A 12,458-nucleotide genomic window follows, 5' to 3' on the forward strand; every position below is an offset into this window, starting at 1 on the left:
AAAGGATTCCACAGTTTAAATTAAGACCTGTGTAATATAATCATTAAAAAAATAGATTAACTATAATTTTAAACGCTAGAAATGCCTCTTAAATCATATGATTCATCTATGTTTTACTTAATTAATAAAAACTGTTCATGAGTGTATTTTGTATCTGACAATCGTTCTAAAAGTCCAATAATTTTTAATCTTCCACTGTTTTTTAGTTTTAATACACCGTTATATGTCAATTTACCACATTTAACATTTTGTTGATGATTTTATGAACTATATTCATCCGTCAAAAACATATTCGCAAATATATATTTAAATTTAAGGCTAAAAATAACACACCTTAAATTTTTAACAGCCTCGTTTAAATATATGTGAAAACAACACTGTGAATTGAAGAATTAACTCGATGAAAAGCCTAAAAGTTACAATTTTGGGTGCCGGGCAGGACGTAGGAAGGTCGTGTGTAGTTGTCACGTTTCCGTCAAAGAGAGTAGTGTTCGACTGCGGAGCACACTGCGGATTCGTAGACCACAGAAGGTACCCAAATCTACAGTATTTGGGGAACACGACCGAGTACAATCACCAGATGGAGCTGCTGGAGGAGATGAAATCAGATGAAACGCAGACAGATAACACAGTTACAGACCCGTTTTCAATGGAGGCATCGGAAAGAGAGTACAGGAACGCGAAGATGAAAGGTAAGAAGAAAAGTTGATAAAGCAGTGTAGAGAGTTCGGAGAGGGCACTGTACATGAAAAACGCACTCAAAAAGGCGCTGAACAACGTGACGAACACAATAGACAGCGCAATCATCTCGCACTTCCACATAGACCACGTGGGAGCACTGCCGTTTCTGACGGAGGAGATAGGGTAAGGTGAAAGTGAATGACGAACACGGCAGGTACTCGGGACCAGTGTATATGACGTATCCGACGAAAGCGCTGAGTCCGCTTCTATTGAGAGACAGCGTGCAGGTGACGAGGTACGCGCAAGAGGACTCGTCGAGCCAGGGAATCGCAGCGAAGACGGCAAGCGTGAAGAGCCTCTTGAACTTTGACAAGAGAAGGAAGGTGGAAGAGAGACCGGACCCCTGGGGATACTCGTTCAACTCAGTGGCAGAGTGCATGAAGAGGTCAATACCACTGCAGCTGAGATCAGCAGAAAAGGTGGAGGGGCTCACAGTGTCGCCCTTTTACGCAGGGCACGTACTCGGAGCAGCAATGTTCCTGGCGGAGTCGGACGGCTTCAAAGTGCTATACACAGGTGGGTCAGAAAGGAAAATGACAAATTGACAGGAGATTTTAACACGGTGCCGGACAAGCACTTGGGGCCGGCAAAGGTGCCCTCGCTGGAGCCGGACGTGTTGATCTGCGAGACGACGTACGCAACGTTCGTCAGGCAGTCGAAGAAGGCGACGGAAGTAGAGTTGTGCAATTTGGTACACGACACGCTCATCAACGGAGTAGGTGAAGCTGCACAGACAATTTTAGCCATGTATAACAGCACTACCAATATTGGTAGTAATGATGATATTGTAGCTAGTAGTATTGGTAATACCAATAACACTGACAGCAGTAACAACAATAAAAACAATAACATCACTGACAAGACTAACAGCACTGACAACAATAAATTAGGGGAAGGTGCTGATACCGGTCTTCGCAGTGGGAAGAGCACAGGAGTTGGCAATAATACTGAACAACTATTGGAATAATCTATCGCTGTTGTTCCCAATCTACTTCGGAGGAGGGTTGTCGGAAAAGGCGACGAACTACTATAAGCTGCACTCAAGCTGGACTGACAACAACAACATAAGTAAGCTGAAGGAAAACCCGTTCGCAATGGAGAACCTGCTGCAGTTCGACCAGTCGTTCCTGAACGACAACAGGCCGATGGTGCTGTTCGCAACACCGGGAATGGTACACACAGGATTGTCGCTGAAGGCGTGTAAAATATGGTCGAGTAACCCGAAAAATTTAATACTCATACCAGGTAAAGCAGCGTTGGCAGTTAGATAGATTTGATGTTGAGTGATAATGAGCATAATGTGGTTAGGGTACTGCGTACAGGGAACGGTAGGAAACAAGCTAATATCAGGTACGAAAGGACGAGAATACAAAATTTATACTGCCACGACCATATGGTTACGATTCTGGGTTTACACATGAATATACACACATGCTTGCAGGGGAAAAGAGTATTAAGACGAACACGGGAGTAATAAACATTAAGTGCAAAGTTAAATATTTATCGTTTTCAGCACACGCAGACTCGCCAGGAATACTGAAGCTGATAAAACACGTAAGAGTAGATATTAGCTGTTTGGTGTATGAATAACATAAATTAGGTTCGCCCAAAGAATATAGTGTTCGTGCACGGAGAATTGGACTCAATGAAGAAGTTTTCAAAGCACATAACAAGCACACTCAACATACCAGTAAGTAAAGATAGAGAGCGTTAAACAAAATTACAATGACCATTACGTGTTCTGTCAAGTTAGATAGTTAGAGGATTGTAAATGATAGCAATTTAAATAGTTATACGGTTCCAAGTGTTAACAAGGTAGATAGTTATACGGTAATAATAGCTGTCAAGTTAGATAGTTAGAGGATTAAGTAGCATACAAATTAAAAACACAATAGGTATATTATCCAGCAAACGGAGAGACGGTAGCGTTTCACAAAGTGTTGGTCGATAAGAAGGAAATATACATACACCCGAGTCTGATCCTTGACAAGGACAATGTAAAAACAACGTAGATAATTAAATTGAATAGTTGCAATAAAGTAGAAGCACTAATGTATAAAATGCATATAGGTATCATATGGATTTAAGCACAACGGCAACGTGTATTTGTACAATAAAAGCGCCCTGGTGGATGTGCTGAACAATGGTAATGGGAGTTGCAACGACATGGTGAAAACGCTGAAAGATAATACGCACGAAGTGACGTACCGATTGACTGTAAAGATGAGTTACGAAGACTTTTTTACGCTGACTGAGCTGATAGTGAAGCTGTTAGTATCGTCAACCTTGAGTAACAGAAAGTACACAGCAAACCAACAATTGCAAAGTAAGTTGGTAAATAATAATAGAAATAAATAAATAAATAGATAAATATATGGACCAGTACATATTATTATGAATAGATAGATACAGTAATCATAAATGCATATATATGTAACAGCATATATGAACAATTTTAGAGAAAATCTTCAACTACTCGACATTGAAGTTGGAACACAGCGACGACACTCTAGTGGTACAGTGGCAGCAACTCGTAGGAACGTAGATAGATATAGTCATGTGAATAGGCAGATAAACAGCAAAGTGGATAAGAGCGTATATGCATTAATGCATATGGATGAGAAAGTGTACAATAAATATGGATAACAACGCACGGATTGATAGCATATGTTCAGGACCCGGAATTTAAGTTTGTAAGAATAATACTGGCACTGGTTGTAAGACACATTAAGGACGAGCAGTGATTTGGTGTAGTCAAGGGCACAACTGATTGATCGTACACACACTAACTATTAATGTAGCTCTGATAAACGTACACAGTTAGCATATGGGTAAACCCTGATAAACGTACACTGTTAGCATATGGGTAAACGCTGATAAACGTACACATAGTTAGCATATAGGTAATAGGCACATGGACAAAGTTGTCAGACGTGGAGTAGCAGTTATCGTAATGGGTGTAGTAACGCGTAAACAAATATTGAATGAGCATGATACTGAATATAGTAGAATATGCACTAAATATGGTAAATATGGTAGCACGTATGCAAAATATTGAACAAATTAGAGCGGCGAGATGGTCGCGAGCAGTTGCAGCTGCCTGTAGACGTACAGTTTAAACTTAACGTCGTCTATCAGCCTGCAAAGCTTGCTTACGACTACATTGCAGAGACTCTCAAAGTGAATTAGGTGATTTCTCCTAATGACACTGAGGCTTTTGTGAAGGCCGAAAGGCTCAAGGTCCTCCAAAGGTGAATCGTAGTCACTACAAAGGTTGGATTTGTATAAGTACAGCGAAGCCCTGGTGATTAAAAATACGGAGAGTTTGACGGCGTTGAAGACAACACTGTCCTCAAAGGAAGGCGAGGTGGGATACGGAGACATAGAAGCGCTGAGCCTAGAAGCAGATTTGAGGGAGAACAGGGGGTTGCGGTCATTGGCAGGGTCGGAGCTCGAGAAGGAGCACTGGGGGAAATAGATGTCCATCAAGTTGTGCTGAAGATACTTCTGAGTCGTGATGAACCTGTAGACGTTTTTGGACAGAAACAGAAACGAGTTGCCGATAGAGCTGAGGCTTTTGAGCTGCAGAAGGCTCAGGTTGTTACGGTTCACGGTGTTCTGAAAGTACTCCTCCAGAGAGTCGGAGTTGTACATGAAGTTGCTCTTGGCAGTGCCGACCTTGAAAGCGTAGTCGCAGACGTCGAAGAGCGTGAGAACGTCAGGGCAGACACTGAGTGTGTCAAACTGCAGGTTATTGTCGACACTTTTGCAGCCAATAGCAGAGCCCAGAGTAGCTCTGTCACTGATGGCACTACCAGAGCCTATGCGAGCACTATCGCCGCTCACGCTGATGCCGTCACTACCACTGGCGTTACTGCCAAGTGACCCACTGGAGTACGTTCTCAACTGCTCCGCCCTGTCTTCACTACTGCTGGTGCGAATGAGCGGCATTATCGAGTGCAGCTTCAGGCCGTAGTAAGCGTTGATGTCGATGAACTCGAAGTCCTCCTCCTCGACGGTGATGCTGCTGAAGAGCACCTTGGAGCTCTTCCTGTCGAGCTGGGAGCGTTTGATGCTCCTAAACTCCTCGTTTATGCTCGCGGGCACGACAATGCCCTCATCGGCGCCCTCTATATTTGAAGCCGAACCCTCGCCGGACTGTTTATTCTGAGCGCTGGCGGACGGCATGAAGTGCGAAAATATATGCAGGAGCTGAAAACAGTTGCAAACACACAAGATGTGCGAGTCCGCCGCTGCTCTGCCACTTTCGGTAAACAAATCAGCATCGTCGCCATTGATACCCACGACTCCGTGGTTGCTACTGGTTCCACGAGCAGTAGCGATACCGGTAGCACCAACAGCATTACCAGCACTAGTTCTATTGCCCATACCAGCAGTTCGACTAGCTTTAGTGGCAACAGCAGTACCTACACCTGCATCACCGGCATTGCAGTTGCACGGGCACCTGTTCGCGGTGTTACCCCGCACCATCAAGCCGGCGAGTATTTCCTCACTCAGACTGAGGGCGCTCACATCAAGCCAGTCGCCGAAGGAGAGTGAGAAGAACAACCTGAGGCACTTCGAGCTCACGGCTTCCAGCTTCCTGGTGCCGCTCGAGAGCATTGCCACTGCAGTCGGGAACATCAGGTACGACCTCAGGTTCTCAAACCGGTTCAAGCTCCTGTGCTTCCCCCGCAGGTACCTCAGCACTGCCGCGTACAGAACCAGGTACGCGTGCCTGAGCCTTTTGTCTGCGAAAAAGGTCCTGTACTTTAGCACGAGGCATATTACGTTCTCAACGGCGCCGTAGTGCCTCGCCAACCTGTGCCTGTGAACGAGGCGCATCAGCAGCGCGAACACCTTCAAGTAGAAGTAAAACTTGTGGGCAACCACCTTCTCCTCCAGCCTCCGCACCATCGACGCAACCAACTCGTCCAAGAACGCTCTCCTCTTCCTGAGGACCGCCGCGTAGTTGCCAGCGTACACGTTATAGTAGGGGTTAACTCCAGTCGGGTACATGTTTTTCAAGTAGTAGTAAATCAACTCGTAGTCTGAGTCCAACCTCCTTATTATCTTCAGCACCGTGAGATCGTAGCCCTTCAACAGCCTGTACTTGATCAAATCAACCAGTATCCTAAGCAGAACTCGCCTCAGTAACTCCTCCCTGGCCTCCCTAAAACCCTTATCCTTCCAAATATCGTCGGAATCCTCAGTGGTCCTGATCGGCTCACCGAACAGTGATATTACTCTGTACGTGTAGTTGAGAAACGAGCGCAAGGTGCTCCTATTGCTGCCTATGATCTTAACGCTGTAGTGGAGCAGAGAGTCTCTGCTAACCATCGCGTTGCCGTATATCACCTCCAGCAGCTTCACCATTTTCGCGCGCTCCCCCTCAAGTGTCCTTTTCTGCTTTATCAACACGTTGAGGTCACTGCTCACTGCTTCGATAACGTTAACGTACACTATCAACCGAGTTACGTACTCGCTGTAGCAGCTGATCAACCTGCTTTTGTTGCTAAATATGATCATGTTGTACTCCAACAGGTACTCCAGTGCCAATTCACCCCTCTCAACACACACCTCACTCACTTTCCCGCCATGTTCTTTGCATTCTCCCCCTACTGGTTCCAGCTCCTTAACTTCAAATTCTTTCGTTTCGCCACCACTGCCATAGTACTCTAGCCCGGCAGTACCACCGCAGCTCACTTTCTCGCTAAGTTGGAAGTACTTGCTCAACTCGTCGTTTATACGACTGTCCAGGTGCTCTATGAGCAGGTGCAGCAGGTAGTCGTTCTTTATTATTATGAATATGACGCTCGACTGGAACTTCAGGCTGTACTTGAACAGCACGGTGAACAGTATGTTCGTGTTATACTTGAACATGTCGACCAGAAAGGACCTCAGGAACAGCGGCAGGTTGTTGTTGTGGAAGCTCTCGTGGAACCTCTTGAATATCACCACCAGGCTCGCCTGCAGGTGCTCCGTTGAGATCATGCTCATGTTCTGCTGCATCATCCTGTGTATGATCTTCACCAGCGAGTTCGACACGTACGAGGCTACTTCCAGATAATTCATTGAAAAAACCACGAACTTTACCACCAGCCTCTCCGGTATCAGCCTATTTATGCTATCGATCCCATTCAACTTGTTTATTCTATCCATCCTCACTCCGAAACCACCGACCGTATCTCCGTTTACCGCACCAATGCCATTTTTATTATTGTTGCCATAATTAATACAGTTATTGTTATTGTTGCCAATGACATTGTTTCCATCGCCACCAATACCAATGCCACCAATACCATTATGGTTGCTATCGCCACCAATACCAACAACACCATTATGATTGCTATCAATGCTACTGTTACTCGTGGTCACATATACGTCCTCTATAATCACGTCACTTTGCACACTCAATAGCCTGTACAGTATGTCAATCAGCAGCACTTTGGTGTTGTTGTCGCCCATCTTCAGGATGTAACACCAAACCAATATCACCAGCTTAACCCAATCATCTTCATCTTCTGATTCCAGCTGCCTTTCGACCCTCTGGTCGCCATCCTTCCTCAGATCTTTACCATTGGGCAGAAACGCGTCCAAAAACTGAACCAGTATGAACAACCTGTTCTTAATCACCATGGCGTCCAGGTTTTTATTATTATCACTCAGTATCGTGATAGTCATTTTGTACAGCACGTCCCAGCAGATTCTATCGGTACCACTAGCATAACCGTACTCACCTTCACTACATCCATCGTCTCTCAACCCATTCAAGCCCTTTGCGATATTATTGTACATATTCGTCAGGTAGTAGTGGATGTGTCTGAATATTTTCAAGGACCTGTGGAACTCGTAGCTGAAGCTGAAATTAACGTCGAAGTTTGCCACCTTGGCGTAGAAGTAGTAGTCTGCGTAGTAGAGCGTGTAGTACATGACCAGGTACGGCACGTTAGTGCTTCTCAGCATTCTAAAATGCGGCGAGAATGACGACATGACCAGGAATGAGCAGTACGCCAAGGCGCCTTCCTTTTCACTCACTGATCTATTGACACGTTCCACATTCAATATTTCATTTTTTTCACACATCTGTTCAATTTTTTCTTCCGTCGCCTTCACGTTCTCGTCAATCACCCTCATCATTATCCCTATCATCTTATTAAACATTAGGCTTATCACCTCAATGTCAATTCTAAAGTTGCCTGCTTCATTCACATCTTTACTCTCCCTAATGATCCTCATCTTACTCAATGACGCTTGATTCACTATCAGCAACACGTTGTTTAAGATACACTCCTGCACGTTCACATCTGTATCGTTGTTAAACATGTTAATCATTGGACACAGTATGTATCTGTTTACCACATGTTCATGGTCCTCTTCGTACCCACATTCTCTTTCTTCTGACTTCTTCTCCGCCTTTCCCTCCTTTTCTGCCAGCAGCTTATCTCTTTTTGCGTTAAATACTGCAACTATTCTATTATACCTGTCACTCAACTCCTCCATCGCCTGCTTCTTCTCCTCTTTGGTCGTATCACCCACAGAGTTGTTAGTGGTATCACTGTCGGCATTAACATCGAGGCCAACGTCTTCCGAACAGATCCATTTGTACGCTTGAATGTATGCGTGGGTCAGCGCTGAGATCACTATCAGCCTGTTTCTTTCCGACTGCAGGTACGACGCAGTCTTCCCGAAGAGCGAAAATGACGAATCCTTAAGCGTGTTGCTTATCAGCGCATCGTCCAACATCTTCAAGTGCCCCTTCCAATTTTCTCCGGTTATCGCGTTACTCATGCTCATTCCATTCAGCATAAATATTTTATACTTCATTTCAAGGCTCCTGCTCCAAAACAGCAATTGCTCTTCTCCTGCTTCCAGTTCTCCATCATTTGCCACTTGCATCATATCCTCCTTGTTCGTCACTGCACTCGTAGCTGCATTAGATAATATAGCTCCAACTATCCCCTCTTTAACGCTTGTAAACGTGCATATCACGTTCACTATTCCCAGGTTATGAAATGTTGACAAGTCCGTGTCTATTACCACATCGTTCACTCTCATCACACTGACTTGATTGCTTCCAAACAGTGTCGATCCTGGGTTCAGAAAGGTGCTCGTAGTTATTGAGAAGGACGAGTTACGACTTAGATTTGGCCTATTTTTCAACTGCTCCATCAGCGAACTGAGACACCTTATGACGCTAGCTCCATCGACCTTGTGTATACTATTCATATACCTCGTTAACTTCGACACGTTGCTGAAGTTCAACACTATGTCATTCGGGTACAGAAAGCTTAGGTTAGTGCCAAGCTTGCTTCGGCTACTGCTACCACTACTGCTACCACTACTGCTACCACTACTGATACTACCACTGCTATTGCTAGTTCTAAGGCAGAAACAATCCACTTTGTCATAACATGATAAATCCGTTAACATCACCCCCTCCTCAATCAACCTCTGCTTAAATGCATCGTTGCTCATGCTATTGCTAATATTGTTCATGGTACTAACTTTACTGCAATTACTCGTGTTACTGGCCGTAATGCTCGCGCCAATGCTAATACTCCCATTCATCAGGTAGCCTGAGCTGGAAACATACTCGTAGAGCCTAAACAGCAACTTCGAGGCGTAATACGCTTCTCCAAAGTAGTTTACTGGGTCGTGGATGTAAATTAGTGCTAGAATAAGCAGATTGTAAAGCTCATCCTGCTTCAGCACTCTCTTCACCTTCTGCTTACTGTACAGCTTAAGTACTTTACTCAGATACTCGAATATCGTCAGGCTGTTCCTCTTAACGTTCTTCATTAGCTTATTCACCAGGTACACTAAAAAATAGTCAGTGCAACTCCTTATTATGTTCTCTACGCACTGTTCAAACAACTCCTCTTCATTGCTTACCAACTCATTTTTTATAAACTTATTTGCCGGCAACTCATTCTTTCCTACGGTGTTGCATTGGTACAGCGAGTAGAAAAACAACACGTCCAACTTGTTACCGCTTTTACTGTTGTACCACTTCATGTTCATGTTGATCCTGTTGCTGATGTCTATGTTGATCTTATACTCGAATATGTAGTTGATCATGAAGTATATCTTCTTATTCCTCCTTTCCATGTCCTCCTTGTCGAACATGGAGTTAAAGGTCGAGTACAGCGTTACGCTCCTGCTCAGAAACAGCATGTTTACGAACTTAATCATTATGTACAGCGAGTAGTTGTCGTTTATATTCAGGTTCAATATGCCGCTGATGTTGTTCACTATCCTGTACATTATTAGCTGGTTGCAGCTATCGACTCCAGCTCTGCTGTGCCCATCACTAGTGATACAGGCGTTACTGATGCTACCGCTTCTTTTCAACGTGTTACTACTGTAACTTCTACTACTGTTAATAATGTTGTTACTGGTACTCGCATTGTTGTTGTTTTTACTGCCATTGTTACCGATACTACTGTTAATACTTCTATTACTACCAATACTATTACTACCCATGCTTTCCGTTCTGACCATACTACTCATTCTACTACTGTACACAGCATCGCTTGCGTTAAACAGGAAGATGAAGACGTACATGGCCACTATCACATCCGATTTAGTGACCGACATCAACTTATCGTACAAAAACTCAATCAATGCCAGCGAGGAACTGTTGTTATAAAGTATCCTCAAGCTCTGAATTATGTTATCAATATACACACTATCAAACTCCAAATCATTTTGGGCATCATTGTTTAAACTACCATTATCGGACAAGAACCATTGCAGATACAATAGAAGGTGCTTGTTCGCGTTATCGTACAAAGTTTTCAACAAGGAGAACAATATGTTACACAGACTACACAGTTAATGTTAACAATAGGTCAGTGTTTCATGGTAACTAAGTCTCTTGATGTTATCATAGCATTTATGTGTACGTATGTATCTAACTATGTATCTATCTATCTATCTAAACAAATAAATAGTGGCTGAAACCTACTTATAAGAGTTAATATATATGTTATGTTCGTTGTATTGGCTCAATATTTGCAGATATGATCTCATACCAACTATAAAAAACTTCGGAGGCAACCCATTCAGCAAATCTAAAACATTTTATTAATTCCATCATGCCATTAATCCCTCACAATTGCATACCAGTACCTACTAACTAATAGTTAGATGGCTGATGCTCCACTCACTTAGGTTTGAAAATAACGATACGAATCTATTTGTCAAGTTCGTCGAGTTGATTTTGTACAGCTTAAACCACAGGTTGTCGTTAAACTGTAGGTTCGGAACGTGGTACAGGAACCTCACTATTATGCAGTTGAGCAGATTCAGCGAGTTTTCCCTGAGGCACTCTGTGGAAACGTACTCTGATATCACGACCAGCGAGTATAGCAACTCCAGGCAAATGTTATTGTAGGAGCTGTTGATATATATTTTCGGAATGTAGTAGTCCAGCATCAGCTCGTACAGGGGCTCAAGTATGCTCTTTATGTTTTCCAGGCTCGGCCTGCTGATCTTCCTTATTCTTCCGGTGCCCGAACTCGTCGGAATCAGGTCCACAAAGTATCCATTGAACAATCTGCTTGCGGCATTGGAATGTGACAAATGCTCACTCGTGGTAGCCTCGAAGTGCGCTCTGTGAACACTTCTAAACTTGTTCTGTATTCCCACTTCCAGGTCAAGTGCGTCGTACAATTGCGTGTGCCTACGCCCCAACTCGTCTCCATTGATCAACTTCACCAGGGTAGCTCTCTGAATTCCATCCGAGCCTGGGTCATGGCTTGAGCGGCTGTGTGCGGAATTAAGGGTCAGCATGTTCGCCAGGTTAAACAGCAGCGACGACAGCTCCTTGCATATTTCCGCGTTCTGCTCCTTGAATATCTCCTTGTTGTACAGACACATTATGTGACTCGAGATCAAAATGCTCTTTACGTACGAGTTGCGTGGAACCAGCTTACACAGGTGCGTCAATATCCTTATGTATATGCACAAAACCTCAAAGTTCTCCTCGCCTGAACCACAGTTACTAGAATGTTTATCGCATCAACCATCTAACCAATAGCTATCTAGGCAATAGCCGTTTAAATAACGCTTATAAGCGGAAACCTACTTTGCTTAATGTCCTTAATGAAGGCCAGTATCACGTCCACTGAAAAGGCTGGGCACAGAACCGTGGCCGTGTTCACGATCTCCCTCATTTCCACGTAGCGCACGTCCGAGCTTTTGAGAAAGCTCAGCTCCTTCAGCATGAAAATCAGTATCTCCTTGATTACGCCATTTGGAACGTTCTTCAGCTCCACTAGACACCTCTTCACGAAACACAAAAGAGAATGCTGATGATTTATCGACGTCTTTTGCACTTGCAGAAATGTCAAAATAGACTTTAGAATAAAATCCGGCTGATGTGTTGCGTATTTCATCAGAGTTTTAACTATCGTGTCACGAGACCTTTCGTTCGTGTCAACCAGCCCATCCAGAAGCGAGAAAATCACCTCATCAAGCTCAAATCCTTCAATTTTACCGAATTTTGGCAAATTTGAGCTGGAATGTGGCTCTAGCTCTGGTTTTTTCAACCTGGTCCTCGTATTACTACTTTTTTGCACCTTCATCTCCTCGGCCTGCTTTAAACACCCATTTTATTTAAGAAAATAAAATGCGGTACTATTTTTTGACAACGCAACCAAATAGTCAAGTTATCTACTGAATGTCTCGCTACTCCATCTTACACATTTACA

At 43.8% G+C, this 12,458-nt stretch overlaps 2 protein-coding genes across 2 annotated transcripts; one reads left to right on the top strand and one right to left on the bottom strand.

Moving 5' to 3' along the window:
- Window positions 1–400: 400 nt before the first annotated feature.
- Window positions 401–3,387, top strand: TOT_030000678 (uncharacterized protein; the record flags this gene model as incomplete). Its single annotated transcript, XM_009693422.1, has 12 exons — window positions 401–692; window positions 723–864; window positions 896–962; window positions 1,005–1,257; window positions 1,290–1,456; window positions 1,632–1,986; window positions 2,050–2,137; window positions 2,193–2,295; window positions 2,342–2,431; window positions 2,637–2,738; window positions 2,812–3,067; window positions 3,182–3,387. 12 exons carry the CDS (start codon window positions 401–403, stop codon window positions 3,385–3,387), a joined length of 2,121 nt encoding a protein of 706 aa, XP_009691717.1.
- A 417-nt stretch (window positions 3,388–3,804) lies between these two features.
- TOT_030000679 (conserved hypothetical protein) lies at window positions 3,805–12,332 on the bottom strand (the record flags this gene model as incomplete). Its single annotated transcript, XM_009693423.1, has 13 exons — window positions 3,805–4,471; window positions 4,649–5,569; window positions 5,759–6,885; window positions 7,120–7,450; window positions 7,508–7,940; window positions 7,986–8,299; window positions 8,351–9,031; window positions 9,194–9,244; window positions 9,338–10,570; window positions 10,712–10,817; window positions 10,914–11,248; window positions 11,300–11,735; window positions 11,834–12,332. The coding sequence occupies 13 exons, from the start codon at window positions 12,330–12,332 to the stop codon at window positions 3,805–3,807; spliced, it is 7,134 nt and encodes a 2,377-aa protein (XP_009691718.1).
- Window positions 12,333–12,458: the final 126 nt, after the last annotated feature.

Source organism: Theileria orientalis, chromosome 3, assembly GCF_000740895.1.
Source record: "Theileria orientalis strain Shintoku DNA, chromosome 3, complete genome".
Classification (NCBI taxonomy): Eukaryota; Apicomplexa; class Aconoidasida; order Piroplasmida; family Theileriidae; genus Theileria; species Theileria orientalis.